Source organism: Pseudorca crassidens, chromosome 9 (genome assembly GCF_039906515.1).
Source record: "Pseudorca crassidens isolate mPseCra1 chromosome 9, mPseCra1.hap1, whole genome shotgun sequence".
NCBI lineage: Eukaryota > Metazoa > Chordata > Mammalia > Artiodactyla > Delphinidae > Pseudorca > Pseudorca crassidens.
Genome location: NC_090304.1, coordinates 13925886 through 13953303, shown reverse-complemented (window position 1 = coordinate 13953303; position 27418 = coordinate 13925886). Strand labels below are relative to the sequence as shown.

The following is a 27418-nucleotide window of genomic DNA, read 5'->3' as shown; positions in this document are numbered from 1 at the left end:
TTGGTGGAGGATTATTTATTTCCTGAGAAATTCTGTCCATCACTTTGCACAGAAGATATTCAAGTAGGTCTAACTCCAAAATTCATTTCATACCAATAAATTATATTCCTTTTACTTCTCCTTTTTTTTTTTTTTTTTTGCAGTACGCGGGCCTCTCACTGCTGTGGCCTCTCCCGTTGCGGAGCACAGGTTCTGGAGGTGCAGGCTCAGCGGCCATGGATCACGGGCCTAGCAGCTCTGCGGCATGTGGGATCTTCCCGGACTAGGGCTCGAACCCGTGTCCCCTGCATCGGCAGGCAGACTCTCAACCACTGCGCCACCAGGGAAGCCCTTACCTCTCCTTTTTAATACATGTCTTCTGTATCCCCTAAACTTTCTTTCTGAACAAGGAATTTCAAAGCAGAATGGCCCAAAAGACATCCTAACATCATGATCATAAGAAATGTGATCTATTTAGATGTGGACTGTCTAAACCTGGGTGAATTTCCTTTGCCCATCAATCTATCAGGGTCTTTAGATCCCCTGTAAAGTGTAAGCTTGCTATTTTGTCTCTATTTGACTTGTCTTCTTTAAGCTGATTGAATTCTTAAACCCATTTAGCCTTTAGCTCCTACTCAGGGTTGGAAGTAAGAGATTGGAGTCCAGATGTTCTCCCTGGGAACTAGGTCCAAGTCACAGCTCAGTTATTACAGACAGAATTAAGATGGAGGTTTTGGACTGTCCTTAACCTCCTCTTAAAAACACAAAGCTGAAAAATCACATTAGTAGCCGTTTATTGATGTCAGAAGACCATTTTCCAACTGAAATTTACTCTTCACACTTGCCTCAGATTATGCCTATATAGGTAGTAAAGTAGAAAAGCTAAAATGCCATCCAAATATTTCAGGACAAATATTGTTTTCTTTTGAAATCTCTAGATAACTGCTTTGATTTTGTAAGCACGATATAAACGTCTGCAACCAAGGAACTTTCAAATGAGTGAGTGGTGCTAACCTGGTGTTCAATGGATAGTAGAGAACTGTTGTCTCGGAGGTTTTGGTTTAGTTAATAAACTTGCAAATGAATCGAGATATTCTGGCCTAGCCTCAACCTTTCTAAAACACGCAGATTAAATGTCAGTTTGTGACAAGTGTCCACACGCTCAGTTATGCTAGATGATGGAACTGTGTAGGGGGTGGTGAGAGGGAAAGTTTGTCACAGCTCCTTCTGGAAAGCCTCCCCGCTCCCCACCTTCCACATTAGCTGAAGTGAGTGAGCATCAACTCCTGACGGATACGGTCAGCCTCTAGGTCCAAGGACTCCATGTGCTCATACTCTTCCTCAGGAGGCTGTTCCACGGGTCCTGTCCCTGGAGAGGACCAGACATCCAACCCATGCTCCAGGGAGATGTTGTGGAGGACGCAGCAGGCCAAGATGATGTGGCTGGACTTCTCCGGTGAGTACTGCAGTGCCCCCTTGGATCCATCCAGGCAGCGGAATCGGGAGCAGAGGGTTCGGAAAGTCTTCTCAATCACACTGTGAGTTGCAGAATGGGCCATATTATAGCGATATTCGGCTGGAGTTTCGGGAATGTGAAGTGGGGTCATAAGCCAGGTGCGGAGAAAGAAGGAACTGTCACCTGTGGGGAAGGCCCAAAGACATCACAGATGTTTATAACTGGAATACAAGCAAAAAGGAAAATCCAGGAGCATGTACAGAGAATGGACAAGAAAATGCAACAGCTTCCGGAGCCAAAGCACACCAGGGAAGTGAAGAGGGAAATGCTGTGATAAAGAGCCCATAGCTAGTCACGAGCAGGAAGACCAGAGTGAGTCTTGGCTGCGAATACCCTTGGTTAAAACCAACAGAGAAAAGCTGACCCGGCTAAAGAAAGCTAAGTCTGAAAGAATGTAGGACAGAGGTGAAGGCACTGGAGGAAATGAAATTCCTGGATTTTCTTTTTTTGGCCGCAATGCACTGCTTGTGGGATCCTAGTTCCCTGACCAGGGATCGAACCCGGGCTCCCGGCAGTGGAAGCGCGGAGTCCCAACCACTGGACCTCCAGGGAATTCCAGGATTTTCTGAATTCAGAGATATTGTTCTTTAAGAAAAAGTTAATATGGCTTCCTTGGTGGCACAGGTGGTTAAGAATCCGCCTGCCAATGCAGGCGACAAGGGTTCAAGCCCTGGTCCGGGAAGTTCCCACACACCACGGAGCAACGAAGCCCGTGTGCCACAACTACTGAGCCTGCACTCTAGAGCCCGCGAGCCACAACTATGGACGCCCGCGTGCCTAGAGCCTGTGCTCCGCAACAAGAGAAGCCACCGCAATGAGAAGCCCACGCACCGCAATGAAGAGTAGACCCCGCTCGCCGCAACTAGAGAAAGCACGCATGCAGCAAGGAAGACCCAATGCAGCCAAAACTAAATAAAATAAATTTAAAATAAAAAAGGTTAATAGAAACTATCACATAGCAAGCCAATCTTCAAAATCTCTAAAGAACAAGAGTGCAAGAGAGAAAAAGAGAATTCTGCCAGGAGACCTCAAAACACTTGTGAGGAAAAATCTCTGACTTTACCATTAAAATGTCAGGTTTGAAAGCACTACCTAGGGATTTCAGAGTATTTCATAGACAATAATCATTCAATCTCCCAGTGCTAAGAAGAATAAGAGAAAACTCCCAGCAGAGATGAGAACTCAGGTGTTCTGCCTTCCTAGATATTACATTCATTAGAACCACGCCTTTGTAATAGAGGAACAGGTAGAATTTCACATTAACAAGGAGACCATAAATATAATGATGCAAGTAGTAATAGGGATAAAGAAATAAAATCAGAAGTCAATTAAAATAATATACACAAGGCATTTCCCTTAAGTGACTTCTTTATGGAATAATCCTGGGAAGTGCTAAAACCAAAACAAAACTGGGGTGCAATGTCCCATTACAATAGTGCAATGTTTCTATAATGTTTAATTGTCCTGATTCACTAAATCTGGAAGATGAAATGTCTCAGAGGAACAACCCCTTAGAAATTTGAGACAAATAGACCTGAAGAATACCAACTTGTATAGTTGCTGTGTTCCTCACCCACCATCAATTTCAGTAAACAGTTATGGATTGTTCAGAGAGTGCTAGGCACTGTTCCAAACATATAGCACTCCTTTCTTTTAGGAGCTTACATTTCTTTTTGGCCACACCATGCGGCTTCTGGGGTCTTGGTTCCCTGACCAGGGATTGAATCCCGGCCTGTGGCAGTGAAAGAGCCAAGTATTAACTACTGGGTTGCCAGGGAATTCCCCATGGGTTAACTTTATTTTATTTTATTTTTAAAATAAATTTATTTATTTATTTATTTTTGGCTGCTACTCTTCGTTGCGGTGCATGGGCTTCTCACTGCAGTGGCTTCTCTTGTTGTGGAGCACATGCTCTAGGCATGCAGGCTTCAGTAGTTGTGGCAAGTGGGCTCAGTAGTTGTGGTACATGGGCTTAGTTGCTCCGCAGCATGTGGGATCTTCCCAGACCAGGGCTCGAACCTGTGTCCCCTGTGTCGGCAGGCGGATCCTTAACCACTGTGCCACCAAGGAAGTCCCAACTTTATTTTGAATGATATTGACATATAACATTGTATTAGTTTTAGGTATACTGGATTAACTTTAAATATCTGAGATGGCTCACAAAATTTTCAAATTGTATATTTAGCTGACTTTTTTCCTCCTAAGTACAACCTATTTTAATTGAACTCGTCCCTACTAAATACTGAATTTTAGAAACTGATGTTGTAAATAATAATGAAAATAATATCTATGACTTGTCCAATCCCAACTCCACTAGGCAGATACTACTGACCTTATTTTACAAGTGAGAAAATAAAAATAAACATCACCCATCCTTTGATATGTTAGGCACAGGAAGAGGAAGGAGCTAGTCACTAAATGCTAATAATGTCAGACTCAAAGTCACTAAAACAATGGTATAATGCTGTAAAAGAGAGTAAGAAAAACATTTAAGATGACTAGCAAAACAAAGAGATACTAGATATTTGTTAAACGTCTCTTAAGAAACAGTATGAGCCTTAATTGGGAAGACATACAAGACAAGCTAGTTAATGTAGACCTCTTATAAAATGCTGCATCATCATTAACTGGTTATAATCCAAGCACCACTGGCAGACAGACACTCAGGAGGGGATTAGGAACAGAATTCCTAAACAGACTACAATTGCTTACATGATCAGTCATCCAAGAGACATTCTGGCAGATCTTACCCAAAGCTGCTTAACAAGACTAGCCCAAGAGCTGAAGAAATAACTCAGGCTGAATTGTTTGTAGGAGCAGGTACATTTAGAGAAGAGGAATTAGGTGATGCCCTCTGAAGGGGCATACGAGAATGAGGACATGAAGGGATGACACCCAAGATGAAAATATGCTAAACAAACAAACCAAAAAAAACAAGGGGGAATCACAGCTAGTTCTAGGTTTGGCAAATCTAGTACCATTCTACAAATCTGATGGTGTTCTTAAGATAAAATCAACCATCTTTTTTTTTTCTTCTTTTGTTTTGGCTGCGTTGGATTTTCGTTGCTGCGCGCAAGCTTTCTCTATTTGCGGCAAGCGGGAGCTACTCTTCGTTGCAGTACGGGGGCTTCTCATTGCAGTGGCTTCTCTTTGCAGAGCATGGGCTCTAGGCGTGTAGGCTTCAGTAGTTGCAGCATGCAGGCTTGGTAGTTGTGGCTCGCGGGCTTTAGAGTGCAGGCTCAGTAGTTGTGGCATACGGGTTTAGTTGCTCCGTGGCATGTGGGATCTTCCCGGACCCGGTCTAGAACCTGTGTCTCCTGCATTGGCAAGTGGATTTTTAACCACTGCGCCACCAGGGAAGTCCCCTTAGCTGGCTTTAGAGTTAGGGTACCAAAGTGATTTCATAAGAAATCAGCTTGGAACCCAAGTACTTCCCCAGCTGTGGAAGAAGTAGTTGGATGAGACACTTGCAGTCTTCCCTTCACTTCTTGGTGTGAGTTATATGAAAATGGAATTTGAAAATTCAGAGTAGGCAAAAGGTGGGATTAAGACAAAGTTCCACTAGGGTAACGAGAAGGTGGGGCACTGACAACAGTGTGTAGAAGCAACAACTGGGGGATTCCCTGGTGGTGCAAAGGTTGAGAGTCCGCCTGCCGATGCAGGGGACATGGGTTCGTGCCCCGGTCCGGGAAGATCCCACATGCTGTGGAGCGGCTGGGTCCGTGAGCCATGGCCGCTGAGTCTGTGCGTCCAGAGCCTGTGCTCCGCAACGGGAGAGGCCACAACAGTCAGAGGCCGGCGTACCGCAAAAAAAAAAAAAAAAAGAAGCAACAACTGAAGAAAATCAGTTAAGTTCCAAGATGTTACTCATGGTACCCTGGCAGCTCTAAACCAATCAGTGTGACAGCAGTCTCTTCTCCTCACCTGGAACAGTGGGCAGGGGTGGGAGGGTTCTTTTTTTTTGGCTGCCCCGTGTGGCGTGTGGGATCTTAGTTCCCCGACTAGGGATCAAACCTGTGGCCCCTGCAGTGGAAGCGTGCAGTTTTAACCACTGGACCGCCAAGGAAGTCCCAAGGGGAGGTTTTTCTTTAACTGACAATCAGCACATTAAAGAGAAAAATTCCTGAGTGTTTATTACAAGTAAAACACTGTGTTATGAACATGTGCAGTGCAGACATGATTAGTGGCCTTAAAGAGAGGTCTTCCAATCCTTAATGTGCCTTCATCTCCCACAAAACATGTTGTGTACAAGATAACCCTTGTCCTATTACTTACATAGAATGGTTCTTTTTTTTAAAAAAAAAAAGACAACAAAAAAGCTGCCAGGCTCGAGGGTTTTATCACTGTTAACTAACTGTATTCCTCCCAGCTCTACAGTCACATCAGTTTGCACTGCTCAGTACTGAATAGGTTTTTGTCCTACTCAGATCATTAAGCCAGGCTTTCCGAGGGCACTCAGGCAAACAGATCTATGAAGTGAGTTTCCATAAGAACTGAATAAATGCACTGTCTACTATCATTTTCATACAGATATCATGGTGTCAATCACCAATGGCAAAAATAATACATTTTCACCATACTTTAGAGTGAACTTTCATATATATTCCCTAATCCTAACAATAGGTATTACTGCCCTTAGCATTATTTTCACCGTTTTACAGATGATAAAAATTAAGGCTCAATTGTATGGATGTACTATATTTAACCAGATCTGCATTGATAAGTATCTTGGCTATATTTAAGGGGAATGCTTTTGTAGGGTTGTCGTTGCTATTGTTGTTTGTGAGTACAAAACATTGCTGCGATGCAAATGCCTGTAATTTTGTTTTACATATTTCTGAACATGTACCTCCAAGAAGAGCTGGGTCAAATTGTATGTTTTTAAATGTTAACAAGTGTCCTTTAAATGTTGATTTAAAAAAATTAAGGCTGGGGTGGTCCAGTGGTTAAGATTCTACCTTCTAATGCAGAGGGTGCAGGTTACATCCCTGGTCAGGGAGCTAAGATCTCACATGCCTAGAGGCCAAAAACCCAAAACATGAAACAGAGGCAATACTGTAACAAATTCAATAAAGACTTAAAAAAAAAAAAAAAGACATTACTTCTGTTTCAGTCCTGCTTAAAAAAAAAAAAAATTAAGGCTCAGAGAGTTCTCATCTGAGGTCGTGCTTAAAACAGAACAGGACTGAGTCTCAGGTCTATAGACCCCTATATTTCATTCTACTCTGCCCAAACTTTTTTTTTATAGTTTCAAAAATGAAGCATTTACACCTGCAGACTTACCAAGCAGCCAGCTCTCTTTGTGCATCCCAGCTTCGAACTGACTGCTGAGAGAAGACTGCTGCAGCACAGCACAGTCCTGGAGGCTCCCCGGCCAGTTTGTTTCCACAGTCATCAGTGCCCCTCTGATGTCACACACCATGAGGCAGTTTAAAGAATGAAGACCTTTGCGGTTCACATAGGAAAGGTCTTCAGCATTTGGTGCCTTGATTGCCACATGGATACAGTCAACCACCCCTATGACCCCTGGCATCCCTGCCAACCCATAGAATTCATCCTTCAGAGCCTGCACGGAGGCTTCATCAGCTGGAAAGCGGATGAACTGCGAAGCTCTTTCCACAAGCGCTTCGGTGACATTGGCAACACATCGACTCATAGATGCCTGACTGATTCCAATAGCATCCCCCATCCGAGTCTGGAAGGAACCTGAGGTATAGAAGCCCAGTGCTGCAAGGATCTGTGTCTCTGGGCTAATAGCCCTGGATCTCTGAGTAGGTCTAGAAAGACTGGCCCCCAAGAGCTCCACCAAGTAATAAATGAACTGTCGAGGAAACCCATACATGGACATCAAGTATTCATCTGTCACATCATCCAGCTTAAAGCGGTCCAATGTGCGGTGACCTCGGCCATATAGCAAGAGATCACAGTCAAGTACTGTTATTGGTATAGCCATGGTACATGTAACTGTTGTCTCTCCTTCCCTCTGCTACTTTTCCTGAACTCTTCCCACTGAAGATGTTGGTGCAAGAAGGTATTTAAGGAAGTGTCAGAATTCAACAGCTAACCATCATTTAAATGGCTCTGGCATTTATAATCTTCTCTCTGTAAAGGTTAAAGAAAAAAACGAAAAACATTAGAAACCTACCAAAGACTTTAAAGTGATTCAGGGGCTTCCCTGGCGGTCCAGTGGTTAAGACTTCGCCTTCCAAGGCAGGGGGTGCGGGTTTGATCCCTGGTGGAGGAGCTAAGAGCCGACATGCCTTGCGGCCAAAAAACCAAAAACATAAAAAAACAAAAACAAAAAATACCAGAAGCAGTATTGTAACAAATTCAATAAAGACCTTAAAAATCATCCACATCAGGGCTTCCCTGGTGGCGCAGTGGTTGAGGGTCCACCTGCAGATGCAGGGGACGCGGGTTCGTGCCCCGGTCCGGGAAGATCCCTCATGTGGCGGAGCGGCTGGGCCCGTGAGCCATGGCCGCTGAGCCTGCGCGTCCGGAGCCTGTGCTCCGCAGCGGGAGAGGCCACAACAGTGAGAGGCCCGCGTACAAAAAAAAAAAAAAAGAAGGTGCTATAACTGTAACTCGGTTTTTCTCCACTAACTCATGGCAATACAACAGGCTTGCTTTGGTATGAAGGAGAATGGGAGCTGAATTTTGGTGGCTCATTTAATGCCTGGCATTTGCATTGGGAAGAACAAAAGATTAATGGAGGTGATGGCATAATTATCCACAAAGTAAAAGAGGTCTGCTCCTAACTATACAGGCCACGAAGCAACTGACGTAAGTCATAGCTACCCAGGACAGGGATTAGTCACGGCAGGATTCATTACCCAAAGCCCTCTGGCTCCACCTGATAAGTAAGGGGTAAGAGATGGGGGTGGGGAGGGGGGAGTGTCGTTGTTCAAACTAGTCTAACAAGGGAAGAAGGGGCAAAAAACCGCCCACGACCCAGGCTGGTAGACGGGAGATTCTGTGTTGTAACAAGAGCCTTTCCCCTCACCCCAAGAAATCCAAATCGTGAGGCTGAGGTAAAGGAAGTAGGGAAGACCAGATAGGTTGGAAGGAAGGCGCAAAAGAAGAGGCTGGGAGAGCTAGGGCTGAGAGGACACTCCACCTCTAAGGCTTTTAAAAAGATGTCTTAGAAATGAATACGGAAGTGTGATTGCCCCGGCCACTCAAAGTCAGCCGAGGCCGCTCACCCACCTCTCGGCGGCTGCCAGATTACCAGCCGCACTTCCCACCCACCCAGCCGGGTCCGGCCCTCCTCCAGAACCGGCGGCCGAGCACAAGCCGCCACGGCGCTCTCGGTAGGCACCGCCCTCTCGCGTCACCGCCCGCCCCAAGCCGTGTCCTCACTGCCGCTGCCGCCGCAACCTGCGATTCGCCGGCGCACATTCCACACACGGCCCAAAGGTTCACGCTCTTTCAAAGACCGCCTCTTTACGCCTTTGTTTTCTGAGACGCTTGAAGAGATTGGTGAATCAGACTTACATGGTAAGGAAACCAGTTTTTATGGGAACGTCAAACAGGAAAGAGATTAAGTAGGTCATCCATACTGTGCCGAAAGGGCGGCTGAGGTTAGATAGCTGTATTTCCCCCATAGCCCTCTTCCTCCCACCGCCGTCACCGAAGCGGATGAAAACAAACAGTAACGATGGCGGCGCCGGGAAGCGACCGGCTGCTGGGCTGAAGGCAGGAGTGATCACTTGAGCTGTGAGGGAAGCCCTGAAGAGCGCCTGTAGACGTGAGTGCGACAACTCGCGCAGTCTTGGGAACGAAACTCCCGGGGCCTGCGAGCCACGAGGCTCCTGAGGCGTGAGGTATTATCTGCGACCCGTGCTGTCAGTGCAGCTCCGGAGCGCGGAGCTCTCAGCCAGGAGGCGCAGCTGGCCGGCCCCAGGCCCCGGCCTCCGTAATGAGAGCCCCGAGCCACTCTCTGTGTCGCAGCTTCACAGGTACTAACTTTAGGGGGGATACCCCCGGATCTCTCAGCGCCCCCGGGTGGGAGGCTGTGGACCTGCGGCCTGCGGCCTGTCGGGTACGTCCTGGCGAAGCCGAAGCCTATTAGCTGTAGGTCAGTCCCCTAAGCTTTCTTTGGGAAGTCGGGTTACTGTAGGCTTCATTGGCCCTTGATCATTCCCAGTCCTTACAGAGATGCCCAGAGCTTTCGACTCTGCTTTCTCAGCTCTTTGGGTTAAAGGCATTTTGGAAGGAATTTGTGGGCCCATAACTCTGTGGTTGGGTACCAGTATGAATGAGATAGGTTTTCATTCAATCAAGATTTGTTGAGTGCCAAATATGTACTCCGCGTGTAGGTGAGGGTGACTGTTGACTAGTGCAAAAAGGGACCCAAGGTTCACGACTCTCTTACTGGCAGTGGAATGACCTGTGGAAACCTGCGATCCATTCTCATTAAGTAAATCTCTGGGTAAGTGGCTAAGCACCTTCTTGGATTCATCACTAACTCATCTCAGTTTTCACTTTCTCACTCAGTTATTTACCAAGTTTTTCTGGTCAATTCAGTGGAGCGTTTCACTTTTAGTATTCCTTCCTCTCTGGCCATCCCACAGCCAGAGAGAGAGGGGTGGAGGGCGGGGGAATGGATGTGAATGAACGAATATTTAAAGAACAAAAGTGCCTATTTTTTCATTACACTTACTTTAAAAGTCATCTCCTAAGGTGGTATAATTTATTGAACACCTTCAATGGGAGATGTGCAATAATAAGAAACAACAGGTCCTTTTTTTACACTAAATTAACTCCAGGTTATTGTGTGTTGTTTTATGTGTTAGTCCTTTCATGTGTGGCTATCATGGCTCCAATTAAATTATATGTTTTTGTTTGTTTCTTTCAACTCCATTTTTCAGCCGAGCAGAAGTCTTGTAAGTGCTTGTGGAAGGGAATCCTGAGTTAATATTTTTCATACCCAGGGGATGATGAATAAGTGATGAAGCAAAGGTCGTATGTATTGACCTGTGTAGTAAAATGCATGTAGTGCATTTTCAAATTGTACCCCTTTGGGTCACAAGTTAAGACGGCTATGGCAACTTTTGAGATTTACATTTCATACAAATTGCTATTTCTTTACTTACACCTAACAGTTCTTATTATTTGTATTTTTTTTCCCTCAAGTGGAAACTGCAGATCAAAAACTGCAGATCTTCAGCTACTAAATACTCCAAATTATATTGTTTTATTTAAGGACTAAAAATCAGCTGGACACAATTCAGTCCGGCCATATACGCGTACTGGAATTGTACCGTATGGAGGTGGGGGCAAGAAATCTCCTTTTTTCCATTGTCTTTCCTGCTTGCATCCACCCAGCTGCATCAGCTTATGACCTCCATGACTCAGAGCAGGGTGTCCATAGCCTAAATGCAAAAAGAAGCCTAAGACATTAACATTGAGCTTCCAAAGACATGAGTCCTACTACATGAGTGATTTTTCAAAGATAATTTTGACTAACCAGAAAGTGCAACCACTATAGAACTTATTGCTGTCACTTGATAAGGTTCATTACCAAAGCTCTGCAATTACATTTTGTTCCATTGGGAGTGGAAGTTATTTATTTTGGAATTTTTATCTGGAGGGAACTTATTTAATCTTAGTAATGCTTGGAAATCCCTAAAACTTTTACTTTTAAACACTTTTTACATTATTATAGAAGAGATGAAAATAACACTGTGGTTGGAGCACTGCATTCCTCACTCTATGACCCTTTATTATTCAAATTAAGTTTTTTGGGTTTTGGTTTTTTAAAATTATTTTTTTGGTACGCGGGCCCCTCACTGTTGTGGCCTCTCCCGTTGCGGAGCACAGGCTCCGGACACGCAGGCTCAGCGGCCATGGCTCACGAGCCCAGCTGCTCTGTGGCATGTGGGATCTTCCTGGACCAGGGCACGAACCCGTGTCCCCTGCATCGGCAGGCGGACTCTCAACCACTGCGCCACCAGGGAAGCCCTGTTTTTATTTATTTAAAAAAATATTTATTTATGGGACTTCCCTGGTGACGCAGTGGTTAAGAATTCGCCTGCCAATGCAGGGGACATGGGTTTGATCCCTGGTCCGGGAAGATCCCACATGCCGTGGAGCAACTAAGCCCATGTGTCACAACTAGTGAGCCTGTGCTCTAGAGCCCATGAGCCACAACTACTGAGCCTGCATGCTGCAACTACTGAAGCCTGCGTGCCTAGAGCCCGTGCTCCACAACAAGAGAAGCCACTGCAGTGAGAAGCCCGCGCACCGCAATGAAGAGTAGCTCCCGCTCACCACAACAATAGATAGACCACGCGCAGCAACAAAGACCCAACACAGCCAAAAATGAATATTAAAAATTAAAAAAAATTGTATTTATTTGGCTGCACTGGGTATTAGCTGCAGCACGCAGGATCTTCATTGCCGCCTGCAGGATCTTTAGATGCAGCATGCACGATCTAGTTCCCTGACCAGGGATCGAACCCAGGCCCCCTGCATTGGGAGCGAGGAATCTTAACCACTGGACCACCAGGGAAGTCCCTGGTTTTATTTTTTAATGGAAGAAAAGTATAGAAACTCACTGAGTAAGAAATGCAGGCTATTCAGCTAATATTTGAACTACTGTATTGCTTAAGATTTTTTTGGCTTGTATGTTGACTTTAGAGTCTTAAAATATGTATACTTTACTAAAAGTTTATTCTTGGAAAAAGCTTGCCTAAACTTTATATGTGGATAATTTAGAAGTAATTTCCAACTTGGGGTGTTGGGTAAAATAAATTTCCATAGGGCCTCATTTTTTCATGCATGGATTTAATACAAGAGAGGGTGCACGGGGTTACTGGTCCTTGCCTCCTCTTTGTCAAATTGTGGAGAGCAGTAAAAACTGCAGGTAGGTCTTCCCTGGTGGCGCAGTGGTTGGGAGTCCGCCTGCCGGTGCAGGGGGCGGGGGTTCGTGCCCCGGTCCGGGAGGATCCCACGTGCCGCGGGCCGTGGCCGCTGGGCCTGTGCGTCTGGAGCCTGTACTCCGCAACGGGAGGGGCCGCAGCAGCGAGAGGCCCGCGCGTACAGCAAAAAAAAAAAAAAAACAAACAAAAAACTGCAGGTAGTCCCTGACAGGATAAAGGCAGTGTATGCAAAGGGAGAATGCAGAGGAGGCTAACTAGACCTCTATGACCAAGGGGAAAAAGAAACTTTTCTTGGGAATTCCTCAAAGTCCAGTGGTTAAGACTCCACGCTTCCACCGCAGAGGGTCACGGGTTTGATCCCTGGTCAGGGAACTATGATCCTGCATGCCAAGTGGTGCACGCCCCACCCCTCACCAAAAAAAAAAACAACAACTTGAAGTTTGGGTTTTAAATCTTAAAACGATTTAAAATCCTTAAAGGGATGTAAAATTAGTTTTGAATCTTTAAAAAGATTTTAAATCCCTTAAGAGGATGTAAAATTAATTTTAAATAATTGTTTTTAACTGTAGAGTAAATGTGAGCCAGTTTGTTAGAGAAAGCCTCTAAATACCAGTATAGGTGGCACAAGAAATTTGCTTTTGCCCTGGTGGTGTCCCCCATATGCCCTTGGTTACAAGAGAAGGGAGAAGATTGTGAGTCACCACTACATAGAAAAACAACTCAACATGCACAGTCTGTCAACAGTATCTTAGTAAAAATAAAGGTAAATAAAGAATGTATAGAAGTGATAACCCAGTATTCTTATTTTGGAAAATACAGTTTTCACTCTTGACTTTTGATTCATACAAATATGAAAGAAATAGAGTTAAAAATCATATTATTCTTTCCAGGGTGGTTTGTCGCCACCCTCACCTTCCTCCTGTATTGCCCAGAGCTATTATGTCATTAGGAGAGATTATGTAGAGAAATACTTGTGGAGGTTTAAATGCCCTGTTTTAAATATAAGCTTAAGGGTGTTTTTATGCTTTAATCTACTTCTGTTGGAATTTTCAAGAAATCGGATATTGGCCTTATGTATTCTTTAGACTGGTTTTTAAATTGTTCCTTAGTTAATCAAACACAGCTTTTGTCTTTTATCTTTATTCCCACTTCCCATTTTCTTTTGATTTACTTTACTTCCTGGTTTCTTAAATTGCATACTTATTTGAGATTTTTTTTAATTATAAAGACTATAAGTTTTCCTCTGAATTTTTCTTTTGCTGTGTCTCATTTGTTTTCAAATATTCTTCATTTTGTTAATTTCTAGATCATTTGTAACTGGTTTTTATTTCAATGTTTATTATAAAAAGCTTCCTAGTGTATACACGGTTAACTTTTTATTATGTTTCTAGTTTATTGAATTATGGGCAATAACATCTTGGAAAAAAAGTTTTTTAATGGTCAAGAACATGATCAGTTTGTGGTGTCCCTTGAACCTAAGAGAATAATGTGAAAGGTAGAGTTAGATAACTAAGAGCTTTATTGAGGATCTCATATGTGGCAAGTACTCTTTACAGGATCTATCTCATTTAATCCTCACCACAACCCTATGAGAAAGGAATCTGAAGTACAGAAAGATTGAGTGACTCGCACTATATGCCACCATATATATGTGTATATATATATGAATGACTTGTTTTTATTATTCAGATCCTCAAAAATTTTTTATATCTACTTGATATATCAAAGAGGTATGTTGAATCTTCAGGTATAGTTTTGGTTTTATCAAGCTCTCCTAGTATCTCTAGGAATTTTTGCTTTATGTATTTTATTGTTATATTGCTAACATGTAAAGGTTTATGGCTATCATATTTTCAGAGATTATCGTTACTGAATGTCCCTTTTAATTTCATTTCATCGCTTCTGGTCTGGAAGTGTCATAAATATCGACACTTCTGCTTTCTTTTTCTTTTTTTTAAATGTATTTATTTTATTTTTGGCTGCGTCGGGTCTTCATTGCGCGCGGGCTTTCTCTAGTTGCTGCGAGCGGGGGCTACTCTTCGTTGCAGTGAGCGGGCTTCTCATTGTGGTGGCTTCTCTTGTTGCGTAGCACAGGCGCTATGCGCGCAGGCTTCAGCAGTTGTGGCACGTGGGCTTCAGTATTTGTGGCTCGCGGGCTCGAGAGCGCAGGCTCAGAAGTTGTGGTGCATGGGCTTAGCTGCTCCATGGCATGCGGGATCTTCCCAGACCAGGGCTCGACCCTGTGTCCCCTGTATTGGCAGGCGGATTCTGCGCCACCAGGGAAGGCCCTGCTTTATTTTTCTTTTCTGTCTTTCTTTCTTTTTTTTTTTTTCTTTTTTTTTTTTTTGCGGAGCACAGGCTCCGGACGCACAGGCCCAGCCGCTCCACAGCATGTGGGATCTTCCCAGACAGGAGCACGAACCCGTGTCCCCTGCATCGGCAGGCAGACTCAACCACTGTGCCACCAGGGAAGCCCTCTTTCTTTTTTCTTCCTCTTTCCCCCCTCCCTCCCAAGTGAGTGTATCTCTGCTTTCTTCTTTATTTTCAGACTTTCTTTGTAACTGTTTTGGTAGAAGACTATTTCAGTTGTTTAAACTTTTCCATTCTGTTTCTCATTTGTCTACAAAGAACTTTCTAAATGGAAAAAAAGATCTTTATGATTTACTAATTCTGATGCCTAGAAAGTGGGGAAATTACAGTTTTGTTCTCTTTACCTTTGAACTTGTACCTAACTGGTTTTTTTTGGGGGGTGGGGTTGTTTTATGGCTGCACCACCCAACTTTCGGGATCTCAGTTCCTGATCAGGGATTGAACCCGTGCCCCCTGCAGTGGAATCGCAGAGTCCTAACCATTGGACCGCTGGGAACTCCCTTAACTGTTTTTTCTTATTAACTGTTCCTGATTTGCCATACTGAGCTTTTAAGCCTGAATCCAGAACATTTAAAAACTGTTAAAAATTGGAAAGCATAATTATTTTTTCAGTAATTGATGTTAATTAACTTTTCCCAGTTTTAGGGGCTGGAGGTATTATCTGGGGTCATTTTTGTATAATCTCTTGCCAAATTATTCAGTTGTTTCTTTGAAATTATTTGCTCTTTCCTTCCTTTATTGACTGCCTCACCTTAATCCAGTGCTATCACCAACTCTCATCTGGATTACTGAAATGGCTTCCTAGCTGGTCTTCCTGCCTCTAATCCCTTTATTTCTTCTCCCCCTCTCTATATTCAGATTAATGTCCCTAAATTTTTACCTATAGAAGAATCTGCATTGACTCCCTACTATAATCTACTGTTATTCTCTTTTGCTCACTTTTATGTTTCCCTACTAATCTGGCTGGATCATACTTACCTACTTTTTGTACATTTTTGTTCTCTGTCCAAATTCTCAATTTTGTGCTTCATTTAATTGAACATATTAAGCATAGTAATTTTAAGGTCTGTGTCTGATAACTGTTAATGTGTTTCTAATATCTTTTGGATTTTGATCATTTGTGTTTGTCTCCTTGAGTGCCTGGTTTACTTTAACATGTGCCAGAAATTGTATATGAAAAATTATAGAGATAATTTATGGGTTAGGACAACATTATTTTCTTCCAGGGAGAAATTACCTGTGTTTCTGGCAGAGGCTAAGGGCAGACCTTATTCTACACTGTTGAAGCGGAGTGATGTGTAAAATTTTTCATAATAAAAACTTTTTAAAATTAGCTTGAAGTCATACAAATTACAACTACATTTGTCTTCTGAGAGAAGAACTATCCATTGTTTTTGTAAATTAAAAAAAAACCTTAAAGAATACAGCAATAGCCTATTTATCTGGGTTGTATATTATGGATTAAAAGGGAAAGGAGTAACAAGGAAATACTTGGAGAAAAAAGAAAAAAAAAAAGACCCATTCATAATGTCTGTCATCTCCGTACTCATTATATACCTTAATCTTAAAATTAAGCCATTACCAAATGTAAAATGGCATGGCTGCCTTGGAAAACAGTTTGGCAGTTCCTCAAAAAAATTAAATGTTGAATCACCATATGATCCAGCAATTTCATTTGTAGGTATATACCCAAGAGAATCATATGTTAACACCAAAACTTACCCATGAGTGTTCTCAGGAATATTATTCACAGTAGCCAAAAAGTGGAGACAACTTAGACGTCCATCACTTGATGAGTCAATTAACAAAATGTAGTCTGCCAATTCAGTGGAATATTATTCAGCCATAAAAAGGAATGAAGTACTGACACATGCTAAAATACAGAGTGAACCTTGAAAACATGCTAAGTGAAGGAAGCAAGTCACAAAAAGGTGACATAGGATTTCCTTCATGTGAAACTTCCAGAATAAGCAAGTCCATAGCAATAAAGCCTACTAGTAGTTGCCAAGGACAGGGAGAAGGGGAAGGGGAGTGATGGATAACAGATGTGGGATTTCTTTTCAATGTGATAAAAATGTGGTGATGGTTGCACATCCTTGTGAATATACTAAAAAGCACTGAATTGTACACTTTAAAATGGTAAATTTTATGGTATGTGAATTATAACTCTGTTAAGAAAAACTATATAAAGTGATTCTTTAAAAAATTTTAACCTACTGCCTTAACATTCTAAGTCAACGTGTTTAACAAGTTCATAAATAAGCGTATTTCTTCTTAGCTTGCCCAGTCTCCTATCTCAGATGTGTAGTCTCTCACATTGTCTTGTTCTTTTGAGTTCTTGGTGTTTTATTTCCATGTGCAATCTGCAGATTTTTAAATTCTGAGTTCATCTAGCTAAAAGTTGGAAGGAAGGGTTATGAATGGCCTGGCAGTAGGCTGTTGATGATCCAAGTCTGTGAAAGCTTCTCTCAGGCCTCCTTCGGGCTTCCTTCTGCCTGTTTCTAGGAGTTTCAGTGGTTTTGGACAAGTTTTTAGGTTAATTTCTTGGCTTTTTGTTTCCTTACCATCCATGTAGGTAGTGTAATTTTGGATCTTATATCTGTGTACCTTACTGATGTATTCTTTTGAAGGTTTGAGAGTAACTTCCCCACCTCCCAACCTTGCCATGATAGATGGCAAAGCTCTTCATTGCTTCTCTAGGATTCTTCTGGCCTCTGATCAAGGAGCACTTGGCTCTGGGGTTTTCTGCAGGGGAGGTTTCTACCTGCCCGTAAGCTTGAGGTATGATTCCCTCACACCCCACTCTTGTTCTCATGTGTTCATTATAAGAATCTGACCTTGCTCTCCATAAACCTCAGCTCCCTGGCATCAATTTTCCCTTGTATCTATGGCTTTAACTTACCTTTTTTTCTGGAACCTGGGATTTTTCAATCTTTCTGGTTTAGCTGCGTATCAAAACCTTTTTATTGTCATATCTTATTTGCATTTTTATGTATCTGTAGTGGGCAGGGGTGGGGTGTGACTGATAACATTAGTTTAGTCCACATTGTTGTTGGATGTCCTCCGAGTTTTGAAACTCATATCTGACATGGCGCAGTGCATTGAACTCCTTGTCTCGGTGTGACTGATAACATTAGTTTAGTCCACATTGTTGTTGGATGTCCTCCGAGTTTTGAAACTCATATCTGACATGGCGCAGTGCATTGAACTCCTTGTCTCCTTCACTCTCAAGGCAAGGATATCCTCTGATGGGAACTTGGAAGTATAGCTAGAGCAGTCATTCAGATGTTTGAAAAACTGTATTTGAAATAGGTCTACAAGGAGATAGAAAACTTTTATGCTGGGTGAAAGTTAGTTAAGAACTTTACCCTGCTATAGACCATTTGATGAGGATGGATTTTGTTTGTTAGATTTTTTTTGAAAAATGTAAGATATACAGAAAAATTGTAAGAATATTAAAGTGAACTTTCATATACTCCTTTTTTTTTTTTTTTTTTTTTTTTTTGTGGTACGCGGGCCTCTCACTGTTGTGGCCTCTCCCGTTGCGGAGCACAGGCTCCGGACGCGCAGGCTCAACGGCCATGGCTCACAGGCCCAGCTGCTCCGTGGTATGTGGGATCTTCCCGGACCGGGGCACGAACCCCTGTCCCCTGCATCGGCAGGCGGACTCTCAACCACTGCGCCACCAGGGAAACCCCAACTTTCATATACTCTTCACCTACATTCATACATTGTTCTCTGTTGGCCACATTGCTTTACTTCTTTCTGTATGTATCACATACTGTATAATAGAACAACGCAGAATTTCTTACTTTTTTCTTTTCCCCTGGACTCTTGAGAAAAGTTACTTGTATCTCTTAAGACAAGAACATTGAACAGGGGCTTCCCTTGGCACACACACACACACACCATGCTAGTGGTAGAGGGAGGATTCCAAAATGGTGATTGCACCAGTGTCCATGTGGTAGAACAGACTCCCAAAAATGGCTGCCACAGGTATCTATGTCCCCAGGGTGAACTCCAGTTGCCTTCTGCCTCTCCAGGAGACTCTTCAAGATTAGCAGGTAGTTCTGACCCAGGCTCCTTTGAAATTACTACTTCTGCCTTAAAGGTCCCGGCACATGTGAGAGTTTGTGTGCCCTTTAAGAGATTCCATTCTATTTCCCACAGCCCTCTGGTGCTCCTAGATGTAAGCTCCACAGGCCTTCAAAGCCAAACATTCTGGGGGCTTGTCTTCCTGGCATAGGACCCCCAGGCTGGTTAGTCCAGTGTGGGACTCAGACCCCTTGCTCCTTGGGGAGAATCTCTGCAATGGTAATTATTCTTATGTTTGTGGGTTCCTCAACCGGGGGCATGGGTTGTGACTATACTGGGACTCCCCACTCTTACCCATCTTGTTGTGGTTCCTTCTTTATATCTTTAGTTGTAGAAGATCTTTTCTGGTAGGTTAGGGTCAGTTAGGGTCAGGGTCTTTTTCCTCAATAGTTGTTCTGTACATAATTGTAAGTTTTGTGAGAGGAGGTGAGATCAGGGTCTTCCTACTCCACCATTTGGGGACCTCCCAATGTGCAGCCTTCTAACGTTAGGAAGGAACGGCAGTTCTGGTCTGAGTGGGGTCATGGAGTGGGTGTAGGGCTTAGAGTGGGGTCTAACTGCTTCTTCCGTGGACTTTCAAATAATCCTCCTGTTTTCAGCCCCATCTGCCACCCTACTTTAGTAGCTACCTGGTGACTAATTCCTTAGACTTTCTTAGGTTCTTTGGTTCAGAAGAGCTTTCTTTGTTTAGGGTTTCTCCCGCTGCTGGCTTGGATATCAGCTGTGCTCTGCTTAGTCAGTTATCTATTCCTTCTACTTTCTACCTTCCCGAACTTTGATGTTGTTATCTCTTGTCTGTGTGTATGCTTTTTAAGTCCTCCACCCTTTTTTTAGGAGTGAGCAGAAATAAACATTGAACCTTTATCCTTTACCAGTCTGTTTACTTTTTCCCCCCAATATTTTGTTGACATCTTTCATTGTTATTTCTTCTTCTGGGTTTATTTATAGCTTTTATATTTCTGTGCTTTTAATTGAGGATTGGGAAAGTAGTTGAGATAAATGGGTTTTGTCTGCCTGAGAAGAACTCGTATTTTTAAAATTTAAAATTAGCATTTCAGTATGAAAGTAAGTAAAAGATCTAAAAAACCTGTCTATCCAGATAACTGTACTTTTCCTTTACCTGATTGTATCATTTGCACTTGAACAGTGTTGTAGAATCTTCTGTCTAGTATTTGGGAGTTGGTGATTATCTACAACCATTACATAATAATGGGAAACTTTATTTATTTAGTAATGGCATCTTTTTTTCTTTTTCTGTGTGTGTTAAAATACAAGCAACAGAATTTTACCATCTTAACCATTTTTGAGTGTGCAGTTCAGCAGCATTAAATACATTCACATTGCTGTGCAGCCTTCACTATCATCTGTCCCCATAACTTTTCATCTTGTAAAACTGAAACTCTACCTATTAAACAGCAACTCCCCATTCTCTCTTCCCCCCAGCTCCTGGCAACCACCATTATACTTTCTGTCTCTACGATTTTGACTACTCTAAGTACCTCATATAAGTGGAATCATACAGTATTTGTCTTTTTGTGACTAGTTCTTTTCACTTTAGCATAATGTCCTCAAAGTTCATCCATGTTGTAGCATGTGTCAATTTCCTTCCTTTTTAAGGTGGAATAATATTTCATTGCATGTATATACCACATTTTGCTTATCCATTCTATTTTCAGATAATTGTTTAAAAACATTTTAGTTTGGCACAAGTCTGCACATGTTCTAAACACTGTGGGAACCTGACAGAATTATTTGTTGTTATGAACTTCTGTTAATGAAAATGATGTGTAGAGAATGTTGCTAAATTGAAATTGCTAATCAAGGTCCAGTAAATAGTTTTTGTTATTTGTTAAATATCTTAAGCCTTGAAGAAAGGCCTTAATTAAGTGAGGTATTTCTCAGACAAGAAAAGCTACAAGTGGCAAGTCTGGGGAAATAGATTCTGATGAAGCTTGAAGGGACAGCAATATTAGGAGCATTATGATTCATAAATATACTTTTGGCCTAATTAAGCCATTTTAGAGGTGACCTCTGGTAAATTGAATCAAATATATGTGGGTGGGAACCACATAGAACTTTTTGTAAATATCCAAAAATCATACATAGTAATTGGTTTATGTCCCTAAGGCAAAAAACTTTAATAAGGTAATAAGTAGCGCTGATGAGCTTGCTTATTCAACATATTAACAGGAAAGGGACATGAGATTTGAATGCTTGTGAAACCTTGCGCCTCAGATTGGCACTTGAACCCATGTGCCGGAACTCGAACCCAGACAAAACCCATGGTCTTCCAACTGAGGTCACACACATGGTTTCAGGACTTAATGAAGCTCAGGTTCTTGATGTCTCATAGCAGAAAGAATTCAGTGAGAGACAAAGTGATACGTAAGAAGTGGATTTATTTAGAGAGAAACACACTCGACAGACAGAGTGTGGGCCATCTCAGAAGGTGAGAGCGGCCTTGGGGGAAACACACTCCACAGACAAAGCGTGGGCCATCTCAGAAGGTGACAGAGGCACCAGGGTATGGGATTGTCAGTTTTTATAGGAGTGGGTAATTTCATAGGCTAATGAGTGGGAGGAGTATTCCAGCTATTTTAGGAAGGGGTGGGGATTTCCAGGAATTGGGCCACTGCCTACTTTTTGATCCTTATAGTCCGTCTTGAAACTGTCCTGGCGCCTGTGGGTGTGTTATTTAGCTTGCTGATGTGAGCGTGTACTGAGGCTCAAGGTCTAGTGGAAGTCGACTTGTCTGCCATCTTGGACCCATTTGGTTCTAATCAGTTTACGTCATGTCCTCAGGCTATGTCATTCTTTCAAAGGTTGTGCCCTGCCTCCTTCCCTCCTATTTCACTTGCAGAAGAGTTTGCTATGTAATTGAGAGACTAGAATGCTGAGAGGTAAAGTGGCCTTGACTTAAACGAAGTGGTAACCTAAAAGCCCTACTTTGGCTTAGTCTTCTAGCAGCTGATATATTTTCTTAAAACCTGTTCCATCAAGGGTCTTTGGCAGTTATAACATGTTGGTGACAATGACTGATATGGGCAGTGGTCTGTAAAGTCTAAAGGAAAGAAAGTCACATACATTCATTGTCAACTAAGAAGGCCCTCTCTAGCCTCTTGGTGGCAGAATTCCAATGTGCTTGTTCCTGAGGTAGAGAAGGATATATGAAGCTAATAGTGGGTTGATATGATTTTATTTTCCCAAAATGGTCTCCTTGTAGGAAAGGCAACATGTTGATCACTTGATGCTTCTTTTATCGACTTGGCAGTTTTATTTCTCAATTAATAAATGGGATTTATGGTATGTAAACTGTCTCTTGTAAGTGAAGTCCCCCAAACCTTGACTGAACTAATAAAATTAGTTTCCTGAGCATGTACATCCAAGGACTAGATCCTTGTCCAGGATCACCATTTATTTGCTAGTTTCAGTGACCAAGATCTTTCCTGAAAGTACCAGCAAGCCTCTGATCACCTTTGCAAAATCATTTTACCTATTTTCCCCGCTGACTTTGTATGTGGACTCTTGAAGGTCAGACTGAGGAGTCTGCCCAAAGTTCTGGCACGTAGGAGCAATATGATGACATAATGCTTTATTAGACTAGCCTTTCAGTGGTTTACCTGAGGTTTACAGTATAATCTAGAAGGAGGTGTTGGGAAAGAAACTTTTCCTATAACCTCTTGGATTCAGCAGATGGGGGCGTGCAAATTAAACCAACGAAAGATAGATTAGCAAGAGAAAAGACAGTTTATTAATGCCTGCAAAGTGTATACCACAGGAGTGCTCAGTGATGAATAGCTCAAGGAGGTGGTAAAAATTTGGGACTTAAATGTCTAACTCAGTAGGAGAAAGAGAGGGGAGAAAGGTTTTATAGGAAGAAAAATTAGTTTCTTTAGGAAAGAAGAATGGGTGTTTAGGAGAACAAATGGGAAATAAGAAAGTTTGTCATAACAGACTTTATCTTGTGTGGGTGCAAATGGTCTTTCCATCTTCTTCATGACTATGAAACTCCCCCAGATAGGGGATTTATATTAGGTTTATGTTAGGTCTCTCTCCTGGGGTAGAAGCCAACCTGAAATGGGAATTTATGGCAGTCCTCATTTCTTAGAAGTTTCCGCTTTTAGTCAGATAAGGGAAGCTCTGAGAAGATTTCTTTTCTACATCTGTTGAATCTCAAATGTCTTCAGCTAAAAATAATCTTTATGCCAAAGTGGCATATTTTAGGATGGCATAGCCTATCCTCTTCAAAGGTAAAGTAACTAACCGAGAGAGTCTCTTCCAGATAAGGAATGAGACTTGGATTAAGGTGGTTATCTATGGAAATGAAAATGCTGCTAATATAAAGGATTTTGTATAAGCATAAGTTTGAAGGATTCAGTAATTGGCTAGTGTAGTAAAGGGCAGAAAAAAAGAAAGAATTCAGTGTTTTTAATGTTTGTACCAAATTTCCGTTTATATTCCTTGGAGCACTCAAAGAAGGAATTTTGCAAAGTGCAAAGCAAAAGTAAACTTTCTATTACATTTCTATTGTAAAGGATGAACTAATATCCTTGATAGATAGCCTAGGCCTAAGGGGACAATAAGCTCTGATACCTTTGAGAGAACTTTTTCTCTGTGGAGACCACCCTTTTTGGCTCAATAACTAACTCTAGTTACATAATCCTTTGAGTGCTTCCACTGGTTACAAAAAGTCACAAGAGTCATTGTGCCATTATAATGTTTGTGCTTTGGTAGATGCTCTGGTAGTGGGAGCACTTCCCCACTTCAGTGTAAGATAGGGGCAGCCCAATCCTCCAGCACTGTTCTTATCTCAGATCTGTTGCTGTGTTGCTTCAGGGCCTTGAGCTGTTTAACCCTTTAAAAGGTCTTTTTATTTTTACTTTAATATTTGTTAGTGTTCTTTTCAACCAAAATTAGGAAGGCCTGAAGGTGGGTGTACATGTCAAGCATATTATTTGATAGGCCCCCAAAGATGAGTCCTTTGTAATTTGATCAGTAGATTCTCCTGTGGATCTCATCAGTTATTTCTTCTCAAAGGTTTTATTTCTCCTTCATTGGTTTCTTCCCACCCCCCACCTATAAATTTGCTCAGATATTCCTATCCTACAGGGAAAATCCTTTTAACAGAAAAGCTTGAGCTCTTTTCCTGTCTAACATCTCAGAAGTAGCTGAATCCATTCCTCACTACCACCCTAAGAAACTCTCCTCTCAAAGGTCATTAACAACATAATGCCAAGTCCAGTGGCCTTTTCCTCTTGAGAATGAAGGAATCCAGAATATGTCATCCCAAAATATGCCTCTTTGACATAATTATTTTGAGCTGAAGGCAGTTAAGAAGCAGCAAATGCAGGAGAACCTTTCACTGCCCTCCCGTTTTCTGCCTAAAGGCAGGATATAAATTCCCCTTTTTTACTGGAGACAGATTCTTATCAGACCTGAGAAGACACCAGAGAAATCTGCAAACAAACCTTGCTCCCTTAGTTTCCTCCCACAGCCTGCACCCTTGAATGCCTAAAACTGCTTTCCTTTGTCCTGTCATTTCTCTATGAAGTTATTATTCTTTGTTGAAGACCCCATATGAGCCATAGTTCTAAGCCACTGCTTTGAGTTGTTTTTTGTTGAGGTTTCTCCTCTGTGGTAGGTGCTGCATTAGTCAGTAAACTGTTTTGCTCTTGTTAATCTGTCTTTTTGTTGAAGGAGTCCCAGCTCAAAGTTTAATATGCGTAGAGGTAAAGTTTTGCCTCCTCCGCAAGAACTTACACTGTTTGACCATCCCTTCAATCTTGAAACTTTAATTTCCCCTCAGTTTCAATGAAAACTTCTCAGAAATCATTTTATCTCCTATTTCTCTGATTAGTTCTTGCATTTCTTTTTGTGGTTCTTTTATGCAAATGCTTTCCAAGGTCGTTGTTTTTTTTTTTCTGTTATCTCCCTTGGTGATTTCATCTGTTGCTATAGTTTTAATAATTCCTTCTTTTTTGAGATTTATCTCCAACTTTAATCTCAGTCTTAACCTTTTCCATTAGCTTCAGATATAGCATTTTCAGACAGATCTTCAGGTGTTTCTAACTCAACCTATTAAATAAACTGAACTGATAGGCAAAAAATAGTGAACCTTGATCCCTAACGTACACCACATATACAAATTAATTTTCGATGGATCACGAATCTAACTGTGAAAGGTAAAGAGTAATGTTTCTAGAAGAAAATGTAGGAGAATATTTTCATGACTTTGAGATCAGCAAAAAAATTTTTAACAGGACACAGAAAAGTGCTAACCATCAAAGAAAATGTTAATAAATTGGACTTACTAAAATAAAGAACCTCTGATCATCAGGAAACTCCATAAGAGGATGATGCTCAGCAATAAAAAGGAATGAACCATCGGGACTTCCCTGGCAGTCCAGTGGTTGAGAGTTCACCTTCCAATGCAGGGGATGCAGGTTCGATCCCTGTGGGGAGCTAGAATCCCACATGGCCTTGTGACCAAAACATGGAACAGAAGCAATATTGTAACAAATTCAATAAAGACTTTAAAAAATAGTCCACATCAAAAAAAAATTAAAGAAAAAAGAAATGAACTATTGACATAGAATATAACGTGGGTGAAAAAATATATAACATGGGTGAATCTCAAAATGATTGTGTTTAGTGAAAGAAGCCAAAGAGTACATACTGTATGATTTAATTTATATAAAACTCTGGAAAATGCAGGTAGGGATCTTTAGTGATAGAAAGCATATCAGAGGTTGTTTAGGTATGGGGGATTATGGGGGCGCGGCTGGAGGGAGGGAGTATGAAGGAACATGAGGAAACTTTGGGGGAGTAATTGTTATGTTCACTATTTTGTGGTGATGATTTTACAGTTATAAACCTGTCAAAACTTATCTTATACTTCTGATATTGTCAATTATACCTCAATAAATCTGTATTTAATGTGGACATAAAAACCACCCAGATGAGAACAGGTGAAGGCCATTTATTCAGAGCTTTCGGGTAGCAGAGGAGTCAGTTCCAGCGCTTGCCTTTGGCAGAGATGCAAAGGTAGGTAGACCACTGGGGAAGCTTTATAATGGAAAAAAGGCAGGGAAGCCTTCAGGAATGTCCTGATTTGGGGCTGTTGGCACAAGGAAGCTGTAGGCAGCCTGACTACAAGTGGGGGTACTCTATATGATTGGTTGGGGTACATATTTGGCTTTCTCTGGTTGGTCCTAAGTTGGAAGCAGGGATAAAAATTAGGGAAGCTGTCAGTTAATCAAGTCCTGGCTGTTTGGGGCCAGTTTTTACAGGGGTTATCATTTGACTTCCTGGACTGGTTGCTAGAGATAGTCTGACTTCCTTGACTGGTAAGTGTAGATAGTAGGTTGGCTTTCTGGGCTGGATTTTTGCAGATTGTGGGTCAGAGCTCTATCTTTATATATATAGTCTGGCCATTGTCCGTTAGTATGTCGTGACTCTCAGGATAAGAAACAAATTCCACAAGAAAGGCAAGCCACGAACTGGGAGAAGGTATTTGCAGTACATATCCAACAATGTACTGAATCCACTATATATTTTTTAAAACTCCCACAATTCAGTAAGAAAAAGACAACCTAATTTTTTAAGTGGGCAAAAGGCTTGAACTAGCACTTTATGAAAGAGGATATCCAAATGTCTAATAAACATATGAAAAAGTATCATTGGAGGAAAGGCAGTCATCATTTCATCTCTAATTTAATCATCAGTCATTCAATGCAGATTAAATGAAATACCACCACACTCCTACCAAGATGGCTAAGGAATCAGCAATGCGAAGTGGTAGTATAGATGTGGAACACTGGGAGCTCTAAGGTACTGTTGGTGGTGATGTAAATTGGTACAGATCCTAGAAAACTGTTTGGCAGTATCTATCAAAGCTAAACACAGGCATACCTTGGATATATTGTGGGTCGGTTCCAGATCACTGTGATAAAGTGAATCACATGAATTTTTTTGTTTCCCTGTGCATATAGAAGTGTGTTTAAACTAAACTATAGACTATTAAGAGTGCAATAGCATTATGTCTTAAAAAAAAATGTACATACCTTAATTTAAAAATACTTTATTACTAAAAAATGCTAGCCATCATCTGAGCCTTCAGTGAGTTGTAATCTTTTTGCTGGTGGAGGGTTTGAAATATTTTGAGAATTACCAAAATATGACACTGTGACACGAAGTGAGCAAATGCCATGGGAAAAATGGCGCTGATAGACTTGCTCAACACAGGGTTGACCCAAACCTTCAATTTTTTTATTTAATAAATTTATTTATTTTATTTATTTATTTTTGGCTGCATTGGGCCTTTGTTGCTGTGCGCGGGCTTTCTCTAGTTGCGGCGAGCGGGGGTTATTCTCTTCTTTGCAGTGCGTGGGCTTCTCATTGCGGTGGCTTCTCTTGTTGCGGAGCATGGGCTCTAGGTGCATGGACTTCAGTAGTTGTAGCACGTGGGCTCAGTAGTTACGGCTCGCAGGCTCTAGAGGGTAGGCTCAGTAGTTGTGGCGCATGGGCTTAGTTGCTCCACAGCACGTGGGATCATCCTGGACCAGGGCTGGAATCC

At 42.0% G+C, this 27418-nt stretch overlaps 2 protein-coding genes across 19 annotated transcripts in view; one reads left to right on the top strand and one right to left on the bottom strand.

Annotated features, from left to right (window-relative positions):
• Positions 1–756: 756 nt before the first annotated feature.
• Positions 757–8823, bottom strand: HARBI1 (harbinger transposase derived 1). Of its 2 annotated transcripts, none has more exons than XM_067749190.1 (3): positions 8702–8823; positions 6779–7597; positions 757–1618 (listed from the first exon to the last, which is right to left on the bottom strand). In XM_067749190.1, the coding sequence occupies exons 2-3, from the start codon at positions 7446–7448 to the stop codon at positions 1239–1241; spliced, it is 1050 nt and encodes a 349-aa protein (XP_067605291.1). In that variant the 5' UTR covers positions 7449–7597; positions 8702–8823; the 3' UTR covers positions 757–1238. The 2 variants fall into 2 exon arrangements, with proteins under 2 accessions (XP_067605291.1, XP_067605292.1); XM_067749191.1 differs by having other exon boundaries at positions 8613–8718.
• Positions 8824–8859: 36 nt separating this feature from the next.
• Positions 8860–27418, top strand: part of ATG13 (autophagy related 13) — a 46630-nt gene continuing 28071 nt past the window's right edge. For 4 of the 17 annotated variants that reach the window (XM_067749175.1, XM_067749178.1, XM_067749168.1 and 1 more), the window contains exons 1-2: positions 9023–9453; positions 9814–9926. The gene's annotated coding sequence lies outside the window, so the exon portion shown is untranslated. Of the gene's footprint in view, positions 8993–9019; positions 9454–9813; positions 9927–27418 lie in introns of those variants that run through there. The other 13 variants (XM_067749183.1, XM_067749181.1, XM_067749179.1 and 10 more) reach the window with 10 other exon arrangements.

Excerpts from the sequence above, each read along its gene's own strand:
- HARBI1 (XM_067749190.1), bottom strand. The coding sequence starts at position 7,448 with ATGGCTATACCAATAACAGTACTTGACTGTGATCTCTTGCTATATGGC. Across the intron at positions 1,619-6,778 it reads CAAAGAGAGCTGGCTGCTTG|GTGACAGTTCCTTCTTTCTC; the intron begins GTAAGTCTGCAG and ends CCTTCCCCACAG.